The sequence below is a fragment of the Ailuropoda melanoleuca genome, chromosome 10 (genome assembly GCF_002007445.2).
Source record: "Ailuropoda melanoleuca isolate Jingjing chromosome 10, ASM200744v2, whole genome shotgun sequence".
NCBI classification, from domain to species: Eukaryota; Metazoa; Chordata; class Mammalia; order Carnivora; family Ursidae; genus Ailuropoda; species Ailuropoda melanoleuca.
The window spans coordinates 5,889,362-5,916,785 of NC_048227.1; the positions used below are offsets into that span (position 1 = coordinate 5,889,362).

The 27,424-nt window shown below is 56.6% G+C and overlaps 2 protein-coding genes across 7 annotated transcripts; one reads left to right on the plus strand and one right to left on the minus strand.

The window, feature by feature from the left end:
* Positions 1-864: 864 nt before the first annotated feature.
* ARPC1B (actin related protein 2/3 complex subunit 1B) lies at positions 865-19,081 on the plus strand. 5 transcript variants are annotated; one of them, XM_034669837.1, is made up of 10 exons: positions 865-1,019; positions 7,813-7,889; positions 8,560-8,664; positions 9,101-9,323; positions 10,064-10,171; positions 11,212-11,418; positions 11,511-11,586; positions 12,355-12,560; positions 13,353-13,443; positions 18,984-19,081. In XM_034669837.1, the coding sequence occupies exons 2-10, from the start codon at positions 7,826-7,828 to the stop codon at positions 19,005-19,007; spliced, it is 1,104 nt and encodes a 367-aa protein (XP_034525728.1). In that variant the 5' UTR covers positions 865-1,019; positions 7,813-7,825; the 3' UTR covers positions 19,008-19,081. The 5 variants fall into 5 exon arrangements, with proteins under 5 accessions (XP_034525728.1, XP_034525726.1, XP_034525724.1 ...); XM_034669835.1 differs by lacking the exon at positions 18,984-19,081 and adding an exon at positions 14,185-14,314; XM_034669833.1 differs by lacking the exon at positions 18,984-19,081 and adding an exon at positions 13,646-14,061.
* PDAP1 (PDGFA associated protein 1) lies at positions 17,139-27,374 on the minus strand. Of its 2 annotated transcripts, none has more exons than XM_034669845.1 (6): positions 27,210-27,374; positions 24,189-24,280; positions 22,817-22,927; positions 21,134-21,255; positions 18,954-19,105; positions 17,139-17,868 (listed from the first exon to the last, which is right to left on the minus strand). In XM_034669845.1, exons 1-6 carry the CDS (start codon positions 27,220-27,222, stop codon positions 17,810-17,812), a joined length of 549 nt encoding a protein of 182 aa, XP_034525736.1. In that variant the 5' UTR covers positions 27,223-27,374; the 3' UTR covers positions 17,139-17,809. The 2 variants fall into 2 exon arrangements, with proteins under 2 accessions (XP_034525736.1, XP_034525735.1); XM_034669844.1 differs by having other exon boundaries at positions 27,081-27,237.
* Between the last annotated feature and the right edge of the window lie 50 nt (positions 27,375-27,424).

Consider the following 27,424-nt stretch of genomic DNA (forward strand, 5'->3'; position numbering starts at 1 on the left):
AAATCAGTGTCATAGGAGCTGGGACGGGTGAACGCGGGATCCTGCTGGGAGTCCCTTGGACACCTCCAGTGGGGCGGGGGTTGTGGACAAAGTGAGCTAAGAGACATGTCCTCCAGGATGAACCGAAGTTGGCCAAGTGGGGACGGGGTGGGAAAAGTGTTCCAGGCAGAAAGAACAGCATGTGTCAAAGCCCCAAGACCTGTCAGGGTGGGAGTCTGGCCCAGACCTCCTGCGTTCGGAAGACCCCGCACCCCATCTGCTGCTGGCGGCCGGGGGAGGGGCCTGACCCACTGAGAGGGCACAGCAGGGTCTTCAGGGTCTCCCCCATCTGCCCCGCCACCTGGCCACATCTCCAAAGCTGAGGCAGAGGCTAAGGACGGAAAGACCGCTGGGGACCACTTGGCCCAAGACCCAAATTCACGTGGCTGCACGGCCACCAGGCAACTTAAAGGAAAGAAGTGGGGTGCAACGGAATCAAAGGGCAGGAAGTCCTCATTGACAGAACGAGCTGCGCCAGCCAGAGTCGCTGCAAGAGGCCGGCGGCCACCCCTGCCCGGGGCGCATTTTGCAGTGAGGGCGGGAGGGCGGGGGCTGGTAGCCTCGCCTCGCCCTCTTGCCCGCAGCCGGTTCCGGGCCTGCACTTCTTTGCGCCCTGTGGCTATCAGCTCACAGAGGAAGGATGGAGAGGGCACCCTCTCGGCGGTGGGGACGTGCGCACCCCGCTCAGCTGCTGCTCCGGGTGTGCGCCTCCCTGAGCCTCAGTTTCCCGACGCGTAAAGTTGCGAGGGGCAGTCGCGGATCATTTCTGGACGCCTAGGCTCCTCGCAGCCCCCACCCCGGATGGCTGGGCGGGGCCTGGAATCTCGCCGCCGCCACCCTGGTCGCCGCCCCCGTCCCCGCGGGGCTGAGGCTGGGAGGCCCCGCCCCCCGCCCACGAGGAAGTGGCTGCGGCGCGGCGCGGGGCCCAGAGCCGGTTCGGCGCGTCGACTGCCCAGAGTCCGCGGCCGGGGTGCCCCGAGGTGAGGGGGCTGGGGGACCCTCCGGAGGGGAGGGGGCGCCCCGAGGGGAGGGGGCGGGGAGTTGCCTGCAGGTGAGGAGGGTGCGGGGCGCTCGCAGACGTGGGGGCGTGGGAGGGGGTGCCTGGGTGAAGGGGCACAGGGCTGGGGGCTTGCCACGTGTGTGGGGTCGCCTGGAGGTGAGGGCACCAGAGGATGGTGGGCCGGGCCCGGGTGGGCGGCCCCCTCCGGGCGAGGGAAATGCAGGGTTCCCTGCCCCCGGCGTCCTCGGGGCGGCCCGGGCCCCCTTGCCGCCGCCTCGGCCTCCCCTTCGGCCTCCCCCTCCCTGACCCTGCCCCGCGGTCGGTGCCCCCAGCTATTTCGGGCCGCGAGGGCCCCACGCCCAGTCACTTCCCCTCCATCCTCCAGCCTTCCGGGTTGCTTCGGCCGGGAAATGAGCTGGCGCCCCCGCCCACCTTGCCCCTCCCCGCCCCCGCCACCTCCCGGGACCCCAGCCCAACCCCTGCCCCAGGGGCCCGGGTCCGAGGTCCTCACGGGGAGGGGGTCCCGAACCCGGACGGAGCGGCCCCTCCTTGGCCGGCGGCGGGGAGAGCAGCGGGACCCGCCCAGGGCGGTGACAGTAACACTGAAAAGACTAGCGGGAAGCTCCGCAGCCAGCCTAGCGCGGGGACGGAGCCGGAGGCTCCCCGGGTTCTTCCGGAGTGTCCCCGGATTCCCCGCGCCCAGTGGTTAAGGGCACCCGTTCCCCTTGAAGCCTCTGGGACCGGGGTGAGAGTGCCAGCTTCCATCACTGGCCGATGACCTCAGCAAGCCACCTAACGTCCCTGGACCTCAACCTATCTTACCTGTAAAATGGGGACCTCGTGAGGCTTACTTGGGATAATGTGTGGAAGGCACTTGGCAACGTAACAGGCACACACAAGGTACAAACGTGTGCTCTTACTGTTGCCACTGGCGTTATAAGGCCTGTCCACATTTATCAAGGTGTCTGGATGATGCTAACCTCTGAGATTTGGGGTCAGAATCCCAAACTGGGCCATGTAGGAGCTGTGTGGCTTTGAGCGAATCTTGGCTTTTTGTTTGAGTCTGTTTCTTCCTGTACAAAATGAAGGTTTAAAAAAACAAAACCAAAACACCAAAAAAAAAAAAAAAGCCCCACAAAACTTCTTAGGCTTGCTTTCAAGGGTAAGAGAGAATGTCTGTCAAAGTCTTGGGTAAAAATACTGGGCATTTAAAGATGCCAGTGAAGGTAGTTTATGTGTGTCTTTGTGCATAATCCACACACATCCTTTCAAATAGTTAAATGATACCCCAACATGTTAGTGTCACAGTTTACTCTTGCTATATTTGTAGTCCCTTGGATTTTTCCACCCTTCCCCTATTCTAAAGGGGGTTATTATGAACATGTTTGCTTAAAAAAAAAAAAAAGTCAGTGGTTATTTCCTTAGCACCAGAATGAATTTATGCCACCAAAGAGTGTTAATTTTTAAGTTCCTGTTCATGTTACTCTGCTCGTTCCAACCCAGTTGTTCCATTGTTATTGCATCGCTCGTCACAAAGGCTGAACAAATGAGCAACAAATGAGATTCTCCACAACCCTGCCAACATTGAGTTTTATGTGTTTTTGGATTTTGTTTTGTTTGGATTGCTTTATTAAGAAGTTTTATGGTGCCTTTCTATGATTGCTTTCATTTATATTTCTTGACTTGATTTTTGCCTGGTTTGTAAGACTTCAGGAGCAGACCTGGGGAGGAGGTATTGGCTGGTCTGTCTGGGTGGCAAGGGCTATTCTATGCGCAACAGGAAGTTGAGTAACTGCCTAGCACGTGTGCAAAATGGCTTGCTGGCAGCTCCCTGGAGTGTCTGAGCTGGGTGGGGACTTCCCTGAGTGCCTGTAGGGCCAAGATCCTGGTCCCGACTGCTCCTGCCTGGCTTAGCCTCAGATACAGCCAAACCTCTAGCTTCAGAGGTGGCCAAGCTTCTTTGAAAGCAGTAAGGAACCTACAGCCGGTACCTTGTTCAGCCCCAACCTTTTCTGATTGAGATGTGAAGGAAGTATTGGCTGAGGCGTCCAGCCAGTACTCTGGAGAGTGTCAGAATTTGACCCCAGCACTCTAAGGAAGGAGCACCAAGTCGGACTTTACCTGGCTTGCTCTGCTTCGGAGGGGAGCTGAGTTCTTCCCAAATGCTCAGAGAGGACCTTCTAGATTTCAGGTTTCCACGCTTTGCTAATCATTGACCCTAATCAGGAAGAAGAAGAAAAAAAAGAAAAACTGACCGCATACTCCCCAGTAAATACTTAAAAATTGCATACATATGCCACTGAGATAAAGCATATTCATTTCTTATAGCCCATCCCCTAAAGAAAAGGATGGGGTTCATTCAACCACATTCAAGAAATACTGAGCACCTATTATGTGCCAGGAACTCTAGTCGGTGCGGGGGATACATGGGTCGCCAAAACCTACCTCCATATCCCAGTGTGTGGTCTCTGGCACCCCCTGGAGGGAAACCCACACCCTACTTTGGAGACCCAAACCTCTCCCAGACCTCAGGCCACCCTTCCCTGTGTTCTCCCAGCCCCAGCCCTGGGTGATCTCCAGCGCATTCATACTGAGTGTTCTCTGTGTGCTGGAAGGATGTAGGGGAAGGGCTACTGGGAACACGGAGATCCTGGCTTTAGGCTGGCAGAGGGGAGCCAGCCAGGGGAGACCTGGCGTTTGGCCCACACTCCCCCAGCCTGTTTCTGGGGTAATGAGGCACAGATCGCTGCATGTGGACTCCTAGTCCCAACACCGTCCCCAGAGCCCCTTCCTCCCTCTGTCCCCAATAGTCCAATGGGCCCATGGACTGGCTCCCAGGGCCACAGTGACAAGTGGGTGGGTGTTCCGGAGGCCGTGACCTCAGCCTGCCTTTGTCCTCCCCCCACCCCGGAGCCATTGCCGAGGCATTGTGTTGTCAACACACTTGGGCAAAGCAACTCCAGCTGCATATTCTTCAGGGTGACTGGTTGGCAGTGGGTGCTAACCCATCCCCCATGGAGGTTTTCCTGGGAACGATGAAGTCAAAGTTCCGGCGACAGGGTGGCCCCGTGTGAAGGCTGCTTCACTGCGTCTGACCACTGGGAACAATCCAGTGATTCTCCTCTAGGAGAATGTGGCCCTGAGGCGACAGTGGCCAGAGGAGCTGCTCCCCTCTCTGGGTTACCACTTCCTCATTGCTAACTTGGGGGTTGGAGTCCTTGCTGAGGCCCAGCTGGTTTTAGTTGTTTTGCAGAAGTTATGAAAAAGTTATGAAAAGGGGAAAATGCACCTCCTCTCTCCCACCCCCTTCCCCCATATCTACCCCCGGCCCCTTTAAGGTGTTAGTTAATGCAGTGTTCTGTGAGTATTTGTCTGAATTCATGCTAAAGTGTGATTGGCTGATAGATGTGGTATGACCCCCCACCCCCGCCTGTCCCACTGTTCCTGTGGCCAACTTTATCAGCCCCTTCCTCTCCCACTTGAGGACCTTTGGGTCCCAGGAAACAATGGTCAGGGCTCCCCAAGTTCTCTTGACTGTGTTACTAGTATGGGGGCTGCCGTCTTCAGCAGACCCAACCTCTCTGTCCTTGCAGCCTGGCCCCCAGGTCTGGATACTCTTACCAAGCAAGACCCTGCAAGAGGCAGAGACGCCCAGCCACACAGTCCGGGAGAGTCAGAGCTGGGAAGTTGCATTCTGCGTAGGAGCTGTGGGCCCAGAGACCCTCAGGGCCGTAGCCACGGGGCTTCTTCCTTCTGGGCCACCAGGGGCTGAAGGGGTAGGGGGTGGTTGGCCTCCACAGCAGCCAGCGAGAGTCCAGCTGGGGTGTGGAAGTGGGCCTCTGGCCTTCTCTCTGCCCCACTGGTGACCTTGGAAAATGGGGGTGGGCACATTAGCACAGATAGGCCTGGTCCTCCCACTTCTTAGTCTTGCTGTCTGTGGTGTGGATGGTGATGAAGTGCTCCAGCCAAGCTGGATGCCCATGCTGACCCGGCCCAGCGGCACCGGAAGTGCTGGGGGAAGTCCGCATCAGGCCTGCTGAGCTGAGCTGAGCGCCACTTCCGGGGCCTTTGCCTTGCACAGAGAGGCCTTAAACGGAGAGGCTGGGGAAGCAGCTATGGTGGGAGCAGTGTGCTTGTGCATGCGCGTACAAGGCTGAACACGTGGGAGCAGTGTGCTCGTGTGTGCGCGTGCAAGGCTGAACATGCATGAGTGTGTGTGGCCTGAGCCTGGGCTGAAGGTGTATCAGCTTTCTCCTCTCCTGTTGGTCGAGGACCCACTTGGTGCCCTGCTCCAGCCATGTCCCTGCTCTGTGGGTCCGTGAGACCTAGGCTGCCCCAGGAACCTTTCAGAGCTTCCTGCTGTAAATGAAAATGGGTTTTGCATCTGGGGTGGGCAAGAGGAGCAGGGCCCACAAGGCGGGGAGCTGGGAGTCAGGAAGCCAGACCCGGCAGGATGTGTGGTGCCGCCAGGGGCAGGCTATCACTGAGCCCTGGATTTCTCGGCTGGACAGTGGGCTACATGCAGCCCATTCCTCTCTTGCGGCGGGGCCCCAGCGCCATGCTGTGCCTTCCAGCAGGGCCCCCGGGCCAGCCATGTGGGCGAGCTCAGCCTGACAGGTGGCCGTTCTCCTGAGGGGCTGGGTAGGTGCCCACTAGTTTCCTGGGGTGTTCAGGGCTCAGGTCCAGAGCCGGGGAGAAGCCCTTCTTTAGCCCAGTCCGTGGGCTGCAGACTTGCCAGCTGGTTCCTGGTGATGCCTGCCAGGTGTGTCTGGGCAGGTAGCTTCCCCTTGCTGAACCTAAGCCTCTCCGTCTGTCATCTGGGGCTGTGGCATCTGAGCCCTCAAGTCAAGAACACCTGGGGTGGGGGGATGGGTGAAATGGGTGAAGGAGACTAAGCACACTTCTCTTGAGCACTGAGGAACGAATAGAATTGAGTCCCTATGCTGTAACCTGAAACTAGTATAACACTGTGTCAGTGCTACTGGAATTTAAAAAAAAAAAAAAAATGCCTGGACTGCTTAGACCTGGCAAGTAAGGAGGATTCAGGAAATGTTGGGTGGTGGTGGTTTTGTTGGTTTTTGTTCTTAAAGATTTTAAGTCATCTCTACACCCAACATGGGGCTTGAGCTCACAACCCCGAGTTCAAGAGTCACACGCTCCACCAACCGAGCCGGCCCGGAGCCCCCGTAGTTTTTTGTTTTAATTTATTAATAAAGAATGTACTCTGCTGGGCACTAGTGACAGTATACAGTTGTCTTCATCATGTACTTATGAGCACCTACTGTGTGCAGGCACTTGGGCACTGGGGAAAGCAGTGTGGACGAGTGAGAACGGTGTGCGTCCAGCTCCTGAGTCCCAGCTGGGGAGAGACCGCAGGTGCTGTGAACGAGTCCAGGGTAACAGGGTCCATGGTGACTCTCTGTGGGGAAACTTCACCCGGAATAGGGAGCCCGGGTGTGCCTGAGAAGGTGGCCTTGGAACAGAGACCTGAAGGGCAGCAGCACAGGCTCGCCATGCAGGCCCCCCCGGGGGGGGCGGGGGGGGGAGGTGAAGAGCACTGGAGGCCAGGGAACAGCCATTGCAAAGGCCTGAGGCCCGTGTGCCCTGGAAACAGCCGCTGGGCTAGTTGGGGGGACAAACTCCCACACGGGTGGGTGGTGGCTGGGAGTGACCCCATGGGAACACCTACTATGGGCCAGGTAGGGCTTAATGTCTTGTTTTACCCTCTCAATGCCTCTGGGGTGCAGGATTCCTGTTCCCATTGTGCAGATGCGGACACTGAGGTTCGGAGGGGTGAGCAACGTTCCTCCAGGGTCAGTCACTGCTGGCAAGTGGTGCGGCTGGGCTCCGCCACAGGCCTCGCGGCTGAGTGGGGAAGTAGGGCGAGCATGGGCCTGAGGAAGTGATGTTCCCTTTGCGTCTTTCCAGATGAGTAGGACTTTGCCGAATGGAACAGGGGTGGGCAGAGCTGGGGGGAGGGCAAGCGACTGCCCATCACCCACTGTGATGTGTGTCCCACCCCGCCTCAGACTCAGCCGGCACCTCAGAGCTCAGCAGCAGGGAGGGGGCTGGAGAGGCGCAGTCAGGGCGGGGCCCAGTTCTGGGGGTGCACCCAGCTGCCTTCTGTACCCGCCTTCACCCCCACAGTTCAGCCACCCACTCAGGGCCCCGTCCTCCCCTCCTCCTCGTGGAAGGAACAGCAAGTGGGTTTTCTGGATGAGGAAGGGATGTGTCTGTGTGTCCGTCTGTGTCCTCAGCTGCGCCCCTGCAGACCGGCTTCCTCCCCTCCCTCTCCTGAAAACAGGAGCTCTGGGCATGGAAGGTTGCCTGCTGAGTGCTGGGCACCTCGCCTTTCATCCTCACCTCACTTTTTTTTTTTTTCAGATTTTATTTGAGAGTGAGTGCACGTGCGCAAGAGTGGGGAGGGAGGGGGCAGAGGGAGAAGACTCCCCGCTGAGCAGAGAGCCCCATGTAGGGACTCCATCCCAGGAGCCTGGGATCATGACCTGAGCTGAAGACAGACATTTAACCAACCGACCGAGCTACCCAGGCGCCCGATTCCATCCTTCTTGGGCCAGGTGGGGGGTGGGGGAGTCTCTACCCTTGAGGAAACTGAGGCACAGATGAGTGACAGCCGACCCAACACAGGGTCTGCACACCCCACTCACGGGAAGGTCAGGCTGGCCCCTGCTGCCCTCCCGCAAGGTTGGCCGGGGCCTGTGCTGGCATCAGAGGTGGGGCTGACTGGGGGTCCCTTCATCTCTTGGGCACAGGAGCTAAGCGGCCATGGCCTACCACAGCTTCCTGGTGGAGCCCATCAGCTGCCACGCCTGGAACAAGGACCGCACCCGTGAGTGCCACTGCCCACAGGATGACGTGAGGGGGGAGCCCCCGGAGTGCATGCCGGCAGTAAAACGGCCAGGCGCCCTAGACTGTGGGCTCTGAGGGCTGGTTGTCCCCCTCCTTCACCTCCAGTCCTGAGTGTGGAAGAGGGGACGGATGCGCTCTGGGCACACGCAGGGGCAGCCAGTGAGGGGTGGAGGGGGGAGTGCGGCCCCACCCTGGGCCGGGCCCTGCTGCAGGTGCCACTCGGGCTCCCAGGCTGGGGTGAGAAATGAAGACGGCCTGGAGGAACACACGCAGGATGAGGGGAAAGCACTGGAGGCAGAGGCCCTGGTTCAGAAAAGGTGACCAGGGAGGTCTTTTGGAGGTGAGGGAACCAGCCTTTCAAGGCCTCGCAGCAGGAGAGCAGCAAGGAGCCCAGGGCTGCAGTTGGGGGGCAGAGGGCAGTAGCGGGGGGAGAGCTCCCAGAGGTCAGAGTGCTGTGGGGGTGCCTAGGGGTAGTGGGTGCAGGTGAAGGATGCCTAGTCCCAGGGGAGGGGTATCAAGGTGCTTCAGGGAGCCCCGCACCAAGGCAGAGGGGTGAAGGGCCTTCCTGGGAGAGGGGAGTCATGAGGGAAGGGGGAACCTGGGCACACACGCCTCCTCCCACTGCCTACCCCCACCCTTCTCTCCTGCAGAGATTGCCATCTGCCCCAACAACCACGAGGTGCACATCTATGAGAAGAGCGGGGCCAAGTGGGTCAAGGTGCACGAGCTCAAGGAGCACAATGGGCAGGTGACAGGTATGTCAGGCTGACTGGGCTCATTCTCCTGAAAGGAGATGGGATGGGGCAGGGCCAGCCAGTGTCATCCTCACAATCACTGTGTTAGGTAGGATAGTTTGGGTTGCAAGTAACACAGCCCTAATTCAAACTGGCTCAAGTTACAAAGGGATCATGTTGGCTCATGTTACTGAAAAACTGAAGAGGTTTGTGGGCTTCAGGAAAGGCTTGATCCAGCAGCTCAGTTCAGTGTTACCAAGGACCCATTTCTTCTGTCTCTTGGCTTTCCAGCATTTTTGGTGATAGTTTGGAGAGCTGTAACGCTCTCTCTTGGTATTCTAGTGGTACCCCCTGGAGCAGTTTGCATCCAGATTGTGGCCTCTAAGCCCCTCCTACACGGATACCAGAGAGCCTTTTCACTTGGATGGCTTCAGGCTGTTTCCTCCCCATCCCACAGGCATCGACTGGGCCCCTGAGAGTAACCGAATTGTGACCTGTGGCACAGACCGCAATGCCTACGTGTGGACGCTGAAGGGCCGCACGTGGAAGCCCACACTCGTCATCCTGCGGATCAACCGGGCTGCTCGCTGTGTGCGCTGGGCCCCCCAGGAGAACAAGTTCGCTGTGGGTAGTGGCTCCCGTGTCATCTCTATCTGCTATTTTGAGCAGGAAAATGATTGGTGGGTGCCTGGGCAGGGTCAGGGTGGGTTGGGAGGGACCCCAGGGTTGCAGACCAAAAGCTGGTGGGACTAGTGTCCCAGAAAGCACGGGATGGGGTGTCAGGAGCCCTGTTCACATGACCCTGAGGAGGTATGTCCTCTCTGGACCTTGTAGGTGAGGTGATGGGCACTCCCACAGCCCTGTCTCAGTACTAAAGGCATAGACCACACCAGGACCACCTCTGTGGGCATTGCCTAAAGCCCTGCACACACACTCGCATGGACTCCCTGATAGCCCCCTGGACTGGGCATCTGTTGTCCCCACTTTTCAGATGAGCAAAAGTGAGGCCCTGAGGTCCGGTCACTCGTCCGAGATGTCGAACCTTTTGTGCTCTAGGGATGCATCATCTTTTCCCCTGGGTCCATGAGGGCAGAAGCTAGGCTGTAGTCTGGGAGACCTGAGGTTGAATTCCACCCTGGCCAGTTAGCTGCTATGTGGCTGAGCCTGGCCCAGGCTTGTCGTGAGGTTTAAAGGCTACCAGGGATAGAGTTCCCAGCTGGAGGGGACCCAGCACCCCACGGGCCTGATCCAGCCAAGAGGCCCGTGGGCCAGTAGTGCCCAGGCCCCTCCCTCCAGGGATCCTGGCGGGGGGGGTGGTGGTCTGCAGGGTCCCATGGTAACGTGGAGTTCCTGGGCTACTGAGGCCTTGGGTGCTGAGGTGACCGGTCCCCCTCCCCTCTACATGTGTGTGTGTGTCCAGGTGGGTGTGCAAGCACATCAAGAAGCCCATTCGCTCCACTGTCCTCAGCCTGGACTGGCACCCCAACAACGTGCTCCTGGCTGCAGGCTCCTGTGACTTCAAGTGCAGGTGAGCAGGGGGGCCCCCAGACATCAGCACAGGAACCAGGGTGGAGGGAACCCCACGCCCTGCCTTCCAGACCGGCTCTGCCGCCAGTAGCGGGACCTGGGACCTCAGTCCAGCATCTGTGAGGTTTTGCTTTTGGAGGGGTCGCCATTGGGTCCTGTCTCCTGCCCATGGAGAGTCTTGGCAGGACGCGCCCCTTGCTGCCTCTGCATGTCAGCGAGGACGCTTTCCTAGGCCCTCATCTCCTGCCTCCTTAGAGCCCCGCTCCTGTCCTTGTTTCCTTGTCTCCCATCTGAAGGACGAGTGGGTATGCCTTCTCACACTACATGACTGAGCAGCCTAGACAGACCTGCCTCATTACCTTGGGCCTGGAACATAGTGTCTCCAGTTGCCATTGGCTGTTTTTGCTTCCGGACCCAGCACCCATGAGCCTCCCGAGGCCTGTGGCTCCCAGCTCCAGACACAGGGCCTGGGTCTCTGAACCACGCCTGGGAAACAAGCCTCCAGCAGGCTCCAGGGGCTCCTCTGGAGGCCCCGGACATGGAGAGGGTAATGTCCTGCTGAGGCTCTGTGAGGTGGGGGCTGGTTTGTTGGCACCTGACCCTGTGCTGGCCCCGGGATAGAGTAGGAAAATGGTGTACTGGGAAGAGCTGGTGCGGAAGGTGGGCCGGACTGGTTTAAGGTGCAGAGCGGGGGTGGGGGTCAGCCTAAGGGCTGGCTGCGGAGCGCAGGCACCTGCATGATGGGGGACAGGAAACCCCCTGGGGGCTGTGTCAGCCGTGCACGGTCAGTCCTTAGATGAGGGCCCTGGGAGTTCATGGACACTGAGCTGGGAGGTCCCCACTCCACTGTGCCAAGAGGGCCCAGAGGCCCAGACTCGCCCAGGCGTGAAGCTGCAGGTCACAGGAAGCCTGTTCTGGTACCCACAAGGTCCCGGCTGGACACTCGGGCCTCACCAGGCCAGTCTGGGAGAGAAGGCCCTCGTCAGGCTGCTCCCAGACTCCCCAGTCACTGCGGTGTGTTTCTCTTGTCTGTCCCCGCAGGATCTTCTCGGCCTACATCAAAGAGGTGGAGGAGCGGCCGGCGCCCACCCCCTGGGGCTCCAAGATGCCCTTCGGGGAGCTGATGTTTGAGTCCAGCAGTAGCTGCGGCTGGGTGCACGGTGTCTGCTTTTCGGCCAGCGGCAGCCGCGTGGCCTGGGTCAGCCACGACAGCACCGTGTGCCTGGCCGATGCCGACAAGAAAATGGCGTGAGTACAGGCCACTGGGGTGGGAAGGGGGGCAACCAAGGCGCCGAGCGGGAGGGGCCGGCATGGCTGACATCTCTCTCTCTCTCTCTCAGCGTTGCAACTCTGGCCTCTGAAACGCTGCCGCTGCTGGCCCTGACCTTCATCACAGACAATAGTCTGGTGGCAGCGGTGAGGCAGGGAGGGGGAGGGAGGGGAGTGGTGCTAGTTAGAGCAGGCTCTCCACTGGTCTCCCCCCACCTTCTCTTCCTCCTTGGTCAGATCTGGCAGCTTATGCTGCAGTAACAAGGCCCGGGTAGCAGCGCTTATCGCACTGCAGGTGTTGGGGAGGCCCTGCTCAGTGCAGGGGGGCCTTTGTCTCCAACCTGCTCCCCAGTTGCCATGGAGGCAGAAGGCGGAGGCAGAGAATCGTGCCCTGGACCCTGAGGTTTCTGCTTACATCTTATGGACCAGGGCCACACCTAACTCAGTGGGTGTCGGGGGGCAGCACGGTCCTCCCGTGCACCCAGAAGGACGCCGCTCTCCTCCTCCCACCCACCCATCTCTCCTCCCTCTTCACCCCTTAGCAAACACACTCGGGTCCCAGAGGGGGGTCAGGCCTGCTTTGCCTACAGAAGCGTCCAACTGTGGAGTATTCTCCCAGAGCAGGTGTAACTGTTGGGCAGGGCAAGGTCCCTGAGCTTCCAGGGGAAGGGAGCCACCCCTAGATAACCCCCCCGCCAGCAGCTGGTCCCTGTCAGGGTAGCTGGGGTGGACCTGGCTGTGATTCCGGGCTGGCATAGGCTTCCCCGTAGCTCCACCCCAGTCCCACCACCAGATTCCTGGCCATACACCCCCTTGGTGTTTGCCTTGTCCCCAGCCTCTGTTTCCCTGTGCATAAAATGGGAGCGCTGTGCCTGCCCTCGGCCACGCTCCCGTGACATCCCCACCCTGTCGCAGGGCCACGACTGTTTCCCGGTGCTGTTTACCTACGATGGCACCACAGGGACCCTGAGCTTTGGCGGGCGGCTGGATGTGCCCAAGCAGAGTTCGCAGCGCGGCCTGACAGCCCGAGAGCGTTTCCAGAACCTGGACAAGAAGGCGAGCTCGGAGGGCAGCGTGGCCTCTGGCGCTGGGCTGGACTCGCTGCATAAGAACAGCGTGAGGTAAGGGAAGGACCCACCTTGACTCCTCTCCCAGCAGCATCAAAGTGCGGGGGGCCCTGACTTAGGAAATGGAGTGACCTCCAGGTGGCACAAAAACAGCATCAGGTGAGGGCAGCGCAGGCGGTGTGCTCCGTGTTTTCAGGACACGGCGGTGTGGGGACCGTCACCGTTCTCTGGGCCGACCAGAGAGCAACCAGTCCCGTGGGGCAGGACCGTGGCCGAAGCAGCCTGCTGTCGCCTCCCTGAGCAGCAAGGCAGGATGAGGCATGAGAAACTGCTCAGGACGCCCCAGTCCTGCCAGCCCCAGGTGTCCCACCCCACAGCCAACCGGGGACAAGTTCGGCAGGCCTTCCTGACCGGGCGCCCCCGACTGGCTCAGCCCCCGCGGCCATCAGGTCCGGTGTCCTTTTCAGACTCAGCGCCTGAACCTGGCTTTTAGGGCTCGTCAGAACAACCCCACAGGTCCTCCCAGCCCCCCGGTTTTGCTTCCCCTCTGTCCTGCTACACTCCTGTCACTCTGGACATTCCCCATACATGGGATTTGTGCCCTGCCTGGTTCCATGTACATGGGCTTCCCTCGGCCCCTCACACACTGCCACTTCTCCAGGCAGACTTGTGAGCCCCGTCCTCTGTGGCCCCTCCCGGCCCACTTCCCGGGCTCTCTGCGGGGCTCACCCCAACTGCACAGCCCAGCACTTCTCACTGGCAGCTGACCTGGGGAGGGTGGGAGCTCCTGGAGGGCAGGCGAGCCCAAGGCTGGCTGGGACCCATCAACCCGCCTCCTCTTTGCAGCCAGATCTCGGTGCTCAGCGGGGGAAAGGCCAAGTGCTCCCAGTTCTGCACCACGGGAATGGATGGTGGCATGAGCATCTGGGACGTGAAGGTGAGTCCTAGTCCACCTTGGCCTTTCTGCCCCCTTGCCCTCCTCCCTGGATAGCCCCCTTTATTCCTCCAGGAGAAAGGCACTTCTTTGGGATGAAGGCGGGGCGGGGGGGGGAGAAGGATGAGGGGCACTTCCCTTTATGGCTGGGATTCAAACCCAAGTCTCTCTGACTCCAAAGACCTGGTTCTCTGTCCTCTGTGAGGTGGGGGCTGGGAGCCAGGTCCCTGAGGCCACGTGGGGTGAGTGCGAGACAACTGAGAACCAGCCTGTCTGTTCTGCTGTCTCCTTCCAGAGCTTGGAATCAGCCTTGAAGGACCTCAAGATCAAATGATCCATGAGGCATAGACTGCCCTCATCCCAGCTGCCGGGGGAGGGTGTCAGGGAGGCTAAGGGTCGCTTTGCTGAATGTTTCTAGGGTAGCAGTTTGGGTCCCCCTGGGGACTGCTCCAGCTGGAGGGGAGGGAGGGGTGGGAAGCTTTTCTTACCTATTGAAGGAACATGTGCCTTTTTCTTATAAAGAAATGCTTTCATTTATTGTTAAAAATGTTCTCAAAGCACTGTGCTGGTCATGAACTGCTTCCAAAACATGGATGTAATAAAAAACAATTTTAGAGCTGGTCTCCCGTGTCTGGGAGAAGCGCGTGTTCACACAGGCACAGGTCCCTTACTTCTGCTTTACCAGCAGAAAATTGATCCTGAAGCCCAAGGGCCTTCTCCTCACCACTCCCCTTCCCTCCCCAGTCCAGTCAGGGCGCGGCCAGACCCCGCTGGCTTCCTGTCACTCGGCAGTCGGATTCCTAGACCAGCGCTTCACATTCCAGGCTGCTTTGTGGGCTTTCATGGAAATTGATTTCTCTACTTGATGTTTGCAGCTGGTTTCTGATAAATGTGCATCATTTCCTCAATTTCCCTCCCATTCCTATTTTACACAGAGGGCCTTTTCTGTTTAACACATGCTTCTCAGTTACCTAATTATTCAGTCACAGCTGGGTAATGAGTTAACATCCACAGATCCTAATTGTGAACTGTCCTTACATTTGCAGGACGAAGGGTCCCTAAACATGCCTTCTCCCGGATTGTTCTAGGGCCTATCCCTCAGGATAGCCCCCAGTCGGAAGAGGCCCACTGACTTTTCTAAAATCACGAGATAGAAATTCTAAGATCCCAAGAGACAGGCCACACAACTCCTCTTATTCTGTATACTTGCCAAAGCCCTCCCGGCCCGTACCAGCTCTCTGTAAAGTGAGCTGCTGGTTCTGGAGCAGATGGGACTACTGTCAGGCCCTGGAAGGCCAGGAAGATGTCCACATAAATTTTTATTTTTTAGCTCACTTCAGGGCTGAAAAGTGGCCCCAGAATATCTGTTCTTCTGAGACCCTGACGAACACGCTCCCTTCACTCTGAGAAAAGGACGAGCAGCAAGCATGCTCTTGTTCTGCTGCAGAGGCCTCGCAGACGTCAACTGTCTGCCCTCGTCATAGACACAATACTTGTTAAAACTGATAGGCTCAATCTTTTGTTTCTAAGAAAAAGGAAAAGGCATTACAGGACACGGTCGGATAGGGTTGGGGTCCTCAAAGCATGGCCAAGGCTCCTGTGGCAGGTGGGAAGTCCCATCAGGGAAGAAGGGGATCTAGACCCCGTTCTATGATGGACATATCACCAGTGGACACTAGGACCACTGGCCAGGCTTTCTGGGCCTTCCTCTGCTCCCCACCCCACTGGATTTTGCAGACAGTGGAGGGGACAAGCAGTTCATAGTCTGGTGGGGGCAGCTGAAGATGATCCCTTCAATGTTTGGGGTGGGGGGGAGATGGTAGAGCAAGAAAAGGAGGGATTAGGACTGAGGGAAGATTCCAGGCAAGTCATAACGTGCAAGAAGGGCTGTGAGCAAGGATCTGACCTTCCTAGGAGCTGGAGGACTGATGTGGTGCAGGACAGGGCTGAGGTGGGTGGTGGGACTGGGAAGGTCCCCAGAGACCAGTTACTGGAGGTTCGTGGCATCGTGGGGAATCAAGCCACTAAATGGGAAGTGACATGAGGCTGTTGTTGCAGCTGTGTGGGTGTGAGGGGACCCGGGAACAGCAGAGGAAGGAGCTGGGATGACCTGGGAGAGTGGAGAACACAACTGGGAAAATCCTAACACACAAGTCATTCTGTCCCTACTCTGGGGCGCCTGGGTGGCTCTGTTGGTTAAGCATCCTCGATTTTCAGCTCAGGTCACAATCTCAGGGTCGTGAGATCGAGCCCTGTGGGGGGCTCTGAGTGTGGAGCCTGCTTGGGATTCTTTCTCTCCCTCCACCCCCCACACCATGTGCATGCACTCTCTCTCTCAAATCTTTATTTAAAAAAAAAAAAAAAAACAGCCTTCTTACCCCCTTTCTAAGACCAAACTGAATGCCGGAGAAAGAAGTTACCTCCTCAAAGTCTCACGGGCGGGACGTAGCAGAGCCAGGATCCAAACTCAGGTCTGACTTCTAAGCCCCAGCTGAAACGTACTCCATGTGAGTCCGGGTCTCTAGCTGAGCCAGGGAGGAAATGCTTCGAGCCAGAAGTCTTGCCGGCAGGTCACCCAGGTACACAGGTGAGATGTGTACGACCACTCAGAGGCCCGCAGACACCAAGGATGTCCTGGCTTCTGGTCTCACACCAAGGTCCAAGCAGACAAGGAGAAGTCCCGGGCACACAGGAAGCCCTGCTGGCCTAGGCCATTCCTGCAAACCTCCAGCTGCCAGCACGTTAGCGGCCACCTCCTTATCACGCAGCTCCAGCTCAGCAGGCTGGCAGCCCCTGCGCCAATGACAGGGTATTCTGTCCGCAAACCTTCCAGACAGCCACCACCTCTTGTTCATCTTCTCAGAGAACCTTGTTTTCCTGGCACAGACCCGAAACTGCGCTGCTGCATGACCTGCAAGGGGTGGGGCACTCTGGCCAACCTCACGTTCAGTCCCGCTCCGCAGGTCCAGGTATTCCGCAGGCTGGAGGGAGCCGCAGATGTTGGCAGCTTGGTACACCTTCTGGGGCTCCTGAGGCTGTTGACCTCCAGCGTGGTCAAGCCCAGGGGGCATGGCAGGAGTCTGTGGAAGTCAGGGGCCCAATTCCATCTCTGCCACTAAATCTCTTTTTGACCTCAGGCCCTGCTTGGCACCAGTTACTAACCTCTCAGGACCATATGCAAAGGATGCTGGTGTTCACAAGGCGGAGTGCCCCTGACAGAGGGGTGCGGGAGAAAGGACAGGCACAGTGGCCGAGTCTGCAGGCGGCTCGCGTGGTGGTGCTAAGCCTCAGTATCCCTGCTGCCATCCCCACCATCCAGGGTGGTAAGGGTGGCATGAGGTCATGCCTGGCAGTCATGCCAGGTGTTGGGATGCTTCCTCCCAGCACTGAAATCCTGACTCTCTGAACACCTGAAGGGCAGGAAAGGGAGGCATGGTGCTGCTGCCAGCTTGCTATGGACCGTGGAGGGTCGGTCCCTGGCCACTCTGGCTTAAGATCCACCATACTTGGGTTAAAGGAGGGGAGGGACGAACTCTATCCTGAGGTCTCTCCTAGCTCAGATGCCCAGGGACCAGTCCCCACATCCTGCTGGGTGCTGCCCAAACCTTGTGGGGCGGACCTGCCTGAGAGCAACACCATGCCCTGCTGGGGAAAAGGGCCCAGGCACAAGGGCCCAAAAATGCATCACAGAACAAAGATTACGATAATGTCAAGTTTAATCTGCCAAATATACAAGTTGGACTTGTGGAGTATGTTTTGCCTGGGTGCTGCACAGTAAACAGAGGTTTCTTGAAATGATCAATGGGGAGGATTAAGAATGGGCCCTAGCACTGGCCAGAAGGGAGGGGATAGGGCGGGGAAGGACAGAGGGGACTGGCTACGGATGAGCCGTGACCCTCAGGGACCCAGGGGGCACGGGCTCCCAGACAATAGCCCCTCTAAGTGAGCACCCAGGCAACACAGACCAGGGCTGGTTGTTGCAAACTTGTCAGCAGTTGCCCCCCTCCCCCCGCCCACAATCAGCCCCTACCCTGCAACCTACGGGACAAATGGAAGCTCTTCTTACCCCACCTCCCAGGCACCCCCAACAAGAGTTCTGAATTCTAAAAACAGCAAAAACATTCGAATGGTTACATATGAAATGCTGTCCCGCATCTTTCTGTCTCAAAGATAGCAGCCGCCCCCTCCCCGTAGCCCTCCCCACCATCCCCCCAAACGACTTCTGTGCCAAGATGAATAGGAGGCCCCAGGCTGCGGGGGCTCCTTGCCGTGAGGGGCTGCTGCGGCGGTGCCAGGACGGGGCAGGCGAGACTCGGCAGAGGGCCTGGCGGCGTGGCCGGACCCCGGGTGCCTCCTCCCGCGGGCCGTGCTACTTATTCAGGGACAGCGACTGCATCCGTTTTCCCGACAAAGTCGCATCATCCTTTGCTGAGGGTGGGAAGGGAAGGGCAGGTGTTAACGTGAAACCACCCCTGTGACACACATGCCCCCCACACCCTGGAGGTGCAGCACTGGAGGGCTCACAGACTACAGAAAACATTCTGGGCAACGGGCTCAGCTGGCAGAGGAGGAACAGGCCCGGGGGGAAGAGGGTTCCTGTGGGAGCCACTGTGCCCTGGTGTCCAGACATTCCTGTCACACTTGGGTGGCTGCCCCCTGACACAGGCCCAACACGCAATCTACTGGGCAAAGAGGAACCTCTAACCCCACTCCCAGGCAGAACCCTGCAATTACACCCTCTCCCTGTGGGCGCTGCAGCCTTCAATCCACAACAACAGTCCAAGGCCTTTCCTGCTTGGGGTCTGTGAAGCAAGAGCTACCAGTGGGGTGCCGGGACAGCAGACTATCTCCAGTGTGGTGACAACCCTGGCGCAGCTGATTTCCCCCTTCTAGGCCTCGGATTCATTGTGATTTGGTGACGAGGCAGGACAGCAGATCCCTAAAGGCTCTCGTGGCCCCACACATACAGAGGGGTGCATGAGACCAGGAGGCGGAAGGTCATGAGTCAAACGCTCCTATAAACCAGACCAACTCCTCACAGCTCCCGCCACCAACCTGACCCACTGGAGGGAGAGCAGGGGGGAAAAGGGACAGCTGGGCTAGATTTCATCTGGGTCTGCACTGTGAGGCCCAGCCCACCCCTGCCCTACCCTCTGAAGCCCCTCAGATAGACAGCGATTACCCGAGGCACCAGACACTTTAGCGGGACCGTCCAACCTTGAACGTCTGCCCTAGCTGCGTCCCTGAGGCTTCCATCAGCCGCTGTGGACGGGGCTCTGCTTGGATTCAAACCCTTATCTGACTGCCAGATGCTGCTGGACCCTCCCAGCACCCTAGAACGTGGTGGGCTCGAATGCCCAACTCCACGTGACAATGACAAAGGCACGTGCATATACACACAGGCTGGGTCTCTAGCCAACACCCCAACCCATCCCATCGCACAACGGGACACTAAGTGCAGGGTTTGGTGGCCCAGAACCAGAGTCGGGCAGTCACACCAGCTCAGGACTTACCTTTCCTCTCTTCTTCTTTCTTCCTGGCAGCCTCTTCCCGCTGTTTCCGGATGATCGCCAGCCGGGCAAGGTCAGCTTTGGCTTGCTCTGTCTTCCCAGCTAAATGCATTTTCATGTAACGTTCTTTTGCTTTCTGCTTCTCAATTTCTTCTCTGTTTGGATAAAATGGTGTCACAGGGGACATCTTCCCTACCATTATCAGCTGAGCTGAATGTGGGAGCCAGGATACAAGCCAAGTCCTCGGGCCTGGGGCCCAAGTGGAGGGGGACGCCCTGGCTACGCATACCCCCTCCGTGGTGGACACTCAGCAAACAAGCAGAGGCACAGGCCTGGACCTCTGAGGGATGGACTGAAGGGGCTGGAAGAAGTTCAAGTAGTGCAGCAGCTTCCCAGACAGCAGAGGATGGGGCTGAGCTCAGCACAGAGTGAACGATGTCTGCACTGGGGGGAGGGAGTGCTGACTAGGGTCTCCTGTCCACAGTGAGAAAGGGGGACCAAAAACCAAGTAGACAGTGTATCCAAAGATGAGCAGGAGGAGGAAGGCACTGGAAACCACATTCTATGAGGGGTAGAGAAAGGAGTGGACCAAGTGGCCACAGATGGGAACCACACCCACCCAATCTCAGTCAACAGAACACAGCACATTCTCAATCAGGGCAGCTCAGATGTGTAAGAGGCTGCCCTCAGGGGCTGAGCCCCAGTTGAGGAGGGTATGGAAATGAGAGCTAGACTCCCACAGGACAAAGGTGTCAGTCACCAACCCACCAGGTAGAGAAAGAGGTGATGGTCATTAGCCTCCACCTGAGGTTCTTAATCCCAAGCCTGAGATTCTGGACTGGGCACACTTTCACTTTTTAATGGATGATCCCACTTCTACCAGGTTCCTGGAAGAGCCAAGTAATGGAGGAGGGGGCAGGGAAGCCCTGCCTACCAGGAGCCTGGGGGAGGGACTTGGCCTCCCAGAGGCCTTCACAGCACATGGCACCGGGTAATAAGAAACAAAGCATGGGGCCTGGCCTGACAGAAGGAGAGAAGGCCAGCCACCCAAAGTCAGATAAGCAGATGTGTTGCCCACGAGACTCTGGACAAGACATGTGCTAAATACTTCTCAGCTCAGCAGATCCTACCCTGGCAAGTATGTGCAGAGTAAGGAGCCTCTAAGCTGAGCAGTAGAGATGCAAACCTGGGGAGTGGTGAGCAGTATGCCTTGGAGGCATCTGGAATGATGAGCAAGGCTACCCAAAGGCTCTGCAAAGCCCCCTCAGTGAAAGCTAAGTGCCAAGTAGGATGCTGGCCTTTATGGCTTTCACTCTGCAACCTTAAAAAACAGGGGGTAAAAACAGGATCCCCTTTTTACTGATGAAAGGGAAGCTACTGGAAAGCTAGAATCCTTAGCAGCCTCTGATCACACGATGAGCTCATGAGCCTTCCCTGTGGGGTTTTCAGACCCCTCAGCGATCATGGGGTTAGCACAGGAAGGCGGATTTAAATCCTAGCAGCCCAGGAAGGAAAAATAAGGTGGCTTTCTCAACCTCCTCCTTTCTTGTAAGGCCCCTGGTGTCAGCCGGTGGCCATCCAAAGTTAGGGCACTACTTGTCAAGGAATGGCCATGTGCAGAGCACTGCAGCGCTGGACTGAGACCCTCACACAACCCCAGAAGAGGCTGTCTGCTGCTCCACTTCCACCTGGGACTTCGGGAGCCCCGAGGCAGCCAGCAGACCACCGCACTGTGCTGCCTTCTTCCACACCCCACGGCAGTGACAGCAGAAGAATGCAGGCCAGCAAAGGTCAGAGCAGGCTAGATGAGGAAGTGTCCCTGAAGAGGGGTGCTCTGGAGGAAGGGACTGTAGCATAACCCTCCGTATCCCTGGGTATTACTTCAAGTGCAACGCTCAGGTCTGAAACTGTTCTTCTATTTTTCCCTGCTGTGTTCCTACTGGTGAAAAAAATTGTTTTTGTTTTGCGTTTTTGGAGAAGCTTCTATAGAGCCTTTGGGGAATGAGATGAAACAAAAATAAATGCTGTTGTTGGAGCCCCGACCCAGCCACTGGGAACCTCAGAGCCCAGAAGGCAAGGGCAGGGGACCTGGACACCTCAGCCACTCCCCCCGCCCCACCCCGGCCTGCAGGCCAGCTCCGGGCCCATGTACCTAGGTCCCAAGGCCCAGTAGCAGAGATTACCGTTCTCTCCTTGAAAGCTCTTTGGGCCCATCCAGGTCCAGCTGCGTGACCTTTTTGGTTGTCTGTGCCACCCGGTTAGGGTTCTCGATGTCGATGAGCCCCTCCACGCCTTTGCGCTTTTGCTAAGACAGAACGAGAAGTTGGCTGTTGGAGAAGTTTGGTCCTGCAGAGCCCGTGAAGGCCACTCCCACTGTCTCCCAACAGCCCACCTGTTGGAAGGGGGACAAACTCCTGCTCCACCCCCGGCCCAACATGATGCTCAGCCTGGGCCTCACAGCGGGAATAGCACTTAGGAGAGTCTTCACCAGCCTGGGAGCTACGAGGACAGTGAGTGCACAGGACTAGAGCCCAACCTATTCCGAGTCCCAGGAACCAGGGATTATTCTCTCAGCTTCGGAGGTGACAGAACAGAGACACAGGACTAACTAACTTGCCTAAGACCAACCAGGAAGTAGACAGCAGATGAGCTGAGAACCCAAGCCCAACTCACAAGCTCTCAACACAGAGCACCACGCCCCTACTTCAAGCCCAGCCCCCGCAAGCAGTTTTCCATGGAATCTCACAGTAGACTGCAGCAAGCACTGCTGGATCCCGGACCAAGGATGTTCTCAGGACCAATTCCAACTCCTAGCCATCTCAGCTGATGGGATGGAAGTGACTTGAGAATGAGCCATGAGATCACAATCCACGGGTTCGGGGAACCTGCATCTCCCCCCTCCCCCCTCCCCTGGGGGAAGTTCAGCAAGAGTACGAGGCCTCAACGTAGCAGGTTGGATTGAAGTTTCAGGCCCTGCCAACCCCAGCTTTTCTCTTTAAGTGACCAAGGAGACAGCTTCCGAACAGCAGCCAATCTGACGCAGAGCTCCGGACACCAATATCCAATCTAGCTACCTGTAAACGCCTCTGCTTGGTTACTGACATCGTGAACTGAACGTGCCTCACCCACCCTGCTCCTTCCGACCATCCTTAGGCCACAGCCTTATGCTTCCTTTCGTCGGCAAACCCCAATGAGCCCATCACTTAAAACATGGTGTGAATCTGCCGGCTCGTCTCCATTGCCACTGTCACCATCCCAACACAAGCCACAGTTTCTTGTCTGGAGACCTGCTGCCATTTCCCTGCTTATGGCAGGGAATACCTTATGATGTACTCTTTGCAGGGAAGCCAAAACCACCTTTTAAAAGCAAATCTGGTCGTCTCTCTCTCTCTCACTTCAAGGCCTCCACCAGCTGCCCCCCACCCACAATAGTGAAACCCAAACCCCTCAAGAGCCACACGGGAGCTGCCCCTGCCAACCTCGCCTCCCTCCCCGTACCCACCAAGGCACACCCCCAGCAGCCTCCTGCTGTTCCTGCTCCCACCCCAGGGCCTCTGAGCTTGCTAATCCAGCCGCCCTGACTGCTCTGCATGGTAATTTTCACACACCTGGCTCCAGCCTGTTTTTCAGATCTCAGTTTAAAAGCCACGTCCTCACCACACACTACTTCACGTACCCATGATCACAGTCCATCTTGTTCATAATACCTGCCACTACTTGAAATTATGCTGTTTACTTCCTCATTGTCTACAATTCCCTATTAGAGCACAACCCCTTGTGAGCAAGGACTCTGTCCACAACAGGCACTTGATCACCGTTTGCTGACTGAATGAGTCCAAGTCCCAGGCCTCCACCAAACGCAGTACCTGGTAGTCGTCTTCTTCATCTTCACTCTCATCTGAGTCTAGGGATTTCTTCTCCTTTTTGGGGTCACCTGCAGCCCCATCTCCACCTTCTTCTCCTTGTTCCTCTTCTTCCTGTTTCAGAAATGGACAACCTGCAAAATCAAAAATGCACAAACCCCCTAGACTGTGACCCCTGCTCCCACCACCTCCCCCTAGACTGTGGACCCAGAGAAATTAAGCCCCCAGAACGCTGGGACCAAGTAGGACAAGGGCCCTACTCTGCGACCCTGGCCCCTAGTAGGGGACCTGGGTCAGAGGCAACCTACCTACTCAGCTCCACAGCCTGAAAGCCATTCCCACAGTCCATCCTGGGTGAGAAGTTCATCTCCCAGGGTCAGAAAGACCCAGCTGTGGGGCTGGAAACCACAGTCCTGCTCAGCTCCCCTCCCATCTCCCCAGCTGCCACATGCTGCTGCCAAATTGTACTCGCTTTCCTAGGCAAGTCCTCCCCTGCTTTCCACTCCCACAGTCAGTGGCGGGCCAGCCACTTCAACCTGCCCATGCAGAGGCCTTGCTGCATTGGCTCCCTAAGATAACACCCAACATGCTGCTTCCTTCCACCTTTCTTGCTTCCCCACCAAAAATATTCCTAACAAAAACAGTAGGTCCTTCCCCCTTAGCACTTGCCCACACATTCTCCAAGGTCCTGCTTAGCTGCCAGCTCCTCCATCAGGCCCTCCTCCCCGCTCTCCCAGTCACATGTGGCCCCTCCCTTCTAGGGGCTCCCAGACACTTCATAGCTGTGTCATTCACCAGGCCTGACTGTGCTCTTATCCAGGTGAAGATCTAATAATGTAGTCAGGGATGTGGACATCAATGATGATGGAAACATTCTATTTCCTGATAAGAGGCTGGAAAAAAAACTTCAGGAACAGAGTAGAGTGAACTACTAAGCTCGGAATAGAGGGGGAAGGGTAAATATCATCAGTGAGAGTCATAGAGGAGATGATGTTCAGCAAGGTCTGGAGAAACGAATAGCACTTTGCCTGCTGCGGGTGTGGGAAGGCAGGGCATCATGTCATGCTGGGTCTGGCAAGAGGTCTGGCATGGCTAGAGCAAACAAATGGGGACTGCTGGGAACTTGAGCTGTGGATGGGCTGAGCCTGGCGGAAGGACAGCTCCCAGAAAGCAGGAACACAGGACCAAGAACAGAGACCCACTAAGGTAATCACTGCTAAAAGAACTAAGTTATAATTGATTCAATCAGAAGATGGCTCTCCTCTTCACTGTCATTGGTTGTTCTGGGACACCCCTTTGCCTGGCCTCTCCGGATGCCAAAGAGGCAGGGAACCACCCTGGGCCATTCGAGTGGCCTGGACAGGCACGTACTCACCCTGGCCTTCTGCTTCTCAGCCTGGAGCTGTGCGTCGATCTCCTCAGGGCTTGTGTACTGCCTTGCCCGGCCTTTGTGGCCTCCCTTTCTCCCTGTACAAGGATTGGCAGTTTAGGAAGGTGGGAGGAAATCAGCTTCCTTGATTGCCCTGAGCCCCAGGGGGCTGTGTCCTGCTTGAGGAGCTCTCATCAGAGGCTGCAGAGACCTCCCCCACCCCCCACCAAGAACCACCCAAACCTATACTTTCCTACCTTCACATGTTCAAAGGGACAGAAGAGGCAACATGTGACCACCTGAGGCAGCCCCAAACTGTGTGCTGGATGTAGCTTCCTACAAATAAGACCTGAGGGGAGGATATGGGGGAGGGCACACCACACATAATAACCGGCCAAATCCCACGGTCCTTAGAATCCAAACACCGTGGACCGAAATGCAGTCAGAACATGTAACACATCCCTGCTGTGACTACAGTGGTTTTTACTTGCAAATGTTCTGTCACAGCCATGTACTCATCTGATCCTCAGAATAAACCTATGAGGAGTCACAGCTGGTCCCATTCTACAGACAACACACTTAAAATTCAAATCTCAGCTCTACCACTTGCTAGCTTTGGGCAGGTACTTAACCTGAGTCTCCTTTCTCCATCTGTGTCCTTATATCCTAGAGTTGTCATGAGAATGAATTTGTTAGCATATGTAAAGCTGCTGGAACAGTGCCTGGTATTGAATAGCACTACAAAAACATATGCTATGTTTGTTACTTTTCTAATTGAGTATTCTGGCAGAAAGAAAAAAACAAAGCCACTGACCAAATCAGTGATTCACTATAAATATCAGAGAATATAATAAATACTTCATGTTCACCTAAGTGGTATGGTAAAGAAAAAACCTAAAACCTATTGAAAACTTTCTTGTGCTTGGAGTAAGAAACACAGCTGGCAGAGTTGAAGTTGAAAATGAAGCTGACTACATTCTACCAGTTAAAAATGTAACTGTAAATTAAAGCTCATCTAAGAGTATCAGTTTTACAGTCTGACCTCTTGAGCCAGGACAAGAGACTGACCCCTGCTAAAGCCATCAGCCAAAGTTTTATAGCAGGATGGCTCCTGCTCTGCTGGTCCTGGAGGATGCTGGGGTGGCTGTGGGCTCAGTCCATCCCCACCTCTTCTGGAAGCTTCGGCCCAGCTGATTTCCAGTGAGTGTCTCACTGAGTGCAGAGAATCTGTAATTAGCCAGAGTTTCTCTGGACTCCAGAGACAGTAGCACAGATACCAGCCTCCTCTTATTTCCTAGACAGCAGCTGCAGAGCCATAATTGGGCTGCTACAGACCACACCACCCATTTTTAATGACTACCTGGGTTCCCAGGCGTGTCTCAGTCTGTGCTCATGAAAGGCCTATTGTGAGAGATCAAGCTTGCCATTAAAAAAACCCAACATCCTTTCTTGCCCTCTTAATATTCCAGGCAATAGTCACAACTCAAAACTGACTACTATAGGCTCTCATCCCGCACACCTGGCTAGGGCAGACTGACCTTAGTTTGGCCTACCATAACTTTTATCAAAAGCTCCTCTTGCCTTTAAAAGTGTTTCACATTTACACAATGGAAACAAGAGTGTGTCCTTTCCTCTCGGAGAATTTCATACTTTAAAATAAAAAAAGTCTTCTTTTACATTTCAAGCAAATCAATACAAGCAAGGAACATAAATCTTACCTGCCCACGAAGCTTTTCACAAGCCAAAGATCGAGTCACTTAACCCAGATATTTAGGATTTTCTAACTGTGGCCTCCAACCTTGGCTCAAAATATCTATGAACCAGGACCCTCAGAGCCAGAATTCTGGAACCAGAAGGGTTCATTTAGCACCCTCCTTTTGCAGAACACAAGACTGAGAAAAATGGAAGGGACGTGGCTCTTCCTACCACAGATGAAATCAGTAGGGAGGTAGGTTTACATGGATTCAGTTCTGTAAACCCCAATATCTCTGCAAGTAAAATCAGGAAGTCATTTAGGTTTGAAAAAACTCCAAGTAGATTTCCTGTGGGCTGCAGCATCTTAACCAACATGACACATGAGCTACCACTATTAACCGAACATCTGTTCTGTGCCAGGAGTTAGCCAGGCACTTTGAGTGCTCTATTTTTTTTATGACCTCTATCTCCAGCTCTCCAAGCGAAGGGTTATTAGCCAGGTGCTCCAAAGGAGAAAAACAGGCTGGAATTAAATGATTTCTTTCAGGCCATGGGGTCAGAGAGTGACACAGCTAGACTTCAAATCAAGAACTTCTGACTTACAGAAAAGAGAATGAAGGACTGGTCTACCGTGGATCCTCTATCTTCTTGGCCAAGAAACTGACAAAACCCTACAAATAATGCTTAATGGGCACTTAACGACCGCCCGGCGCTGTGACGCGCACTCCACGTGGATTACCTAGTTTAAGCCTCCCACCAGTACTATGAGGTAGGGACAATCATAAGCCCGGTTTGCAAATGAGAAAACCCAGACGCACAGAAATTAAGCAACTGGCTCAAAGACACACATGGAGCCGCTGCCGAATAGGGGCAGTCAAAACTAGGTCTGCCAGGCTCGAGAGCATCAAGTTAGGTCTCATTAGGCAAGCCCGGCTCGCCCAGAGTTCGAGAGGGCCCACGTTTTACGCGCAAGGCAGACGGGCCCGGCACAGGCGCGGGACGCGGTGACTCAGTCCCCCGCGAGCCTAGAAGCGGGAGGAAACTCCAGATCCCCCAAGCCAGGAGAAAGGCGCCCTAGATCCGGCCTTCTGCGTCGGCGAGGAGCCGGAGCCTCCCAGTCTCCCCAGACCCACGAAGGAGTGGCTCCTGGCCACTCCGCTCCTCAGTTTCTCCATCCGGACAATTGGGCGTCGAGGCCCACACCTGGCCCTCCGCCGGCGCGGACGTCCACCCTCTGCGCCACTCTCCGAGACGCCTGCGGGCTGAATGAACAGGGGAGCCGGACTCGGGGAGCCCCTCGAGGCCCACGGGCCACGCGCGCTAGCCCCTCACCTCCTTTAGGCATCGCGGCTCAAGCGGCTGCGGCGGCTGCGGCGGCGCCTCGAACTGACACCGGAACCGGAAACGCCTCGGGCACGACTTCTTCCGCCCGGCCCCGTTTTCCTCAGCGCTGCTCCGCCGCCGCCGCCGCAGTCGCGAGGGCCGGGGACCTCAGGGAAGCCGGCGCACGGAGACTGTCCCGCGCGTCGCCTGAGTCCAGGCTTGCC

Excerpts from the sequence above, each read along its gene's own strand:
- ARPC1B (XM_034669833.1), top strand. The coding sequence starts at position 7,826 with ATGGCCTACCACAGCTTCCTGGTGGAGCCCATCAGCTGCCACGCCTGG. Across the intron at positions 11,419-11,510 it reads GATGCCGACAAGAAAATGGC|CGTTGCAACTCTGGCCTCTG; the intron begins GTGAGTACAGGC and ends TCTCTCTCTCAG. Across the intron at positions 13,444-13,645 it reads TGAGCATCTGGGACGTGAAG|GTGGGGGCTGGGAGCCAGGT; the intron begins GTGAGTCCTAGT and ends GTCCTCTGTGAG.
- PDAP1 (XM_034669844.1), bottom strand. The coding sequence starts at position 27,222 with ATGCCTAAAGGAGGTGAGGGGCTAGCGCGCGTGGCCCGTGGGCCTCGA. Across the intron at positions 21,256-22,816 it reads ATGAAGAAGACGACTACCAG|CAAAAGCGCAAAGGCGTGGA; the intron begins GTACTGCGTTTG and ends GTTCTGTCTTAG. Across the intron at positions 19,106-21,133 it reads GAGCTTTCAAGGAGAGAACG|AGAAGAAATTGAGAAGCAGA; the intron begins GTAATCTCTGCT and ends TTATCCAAACAG.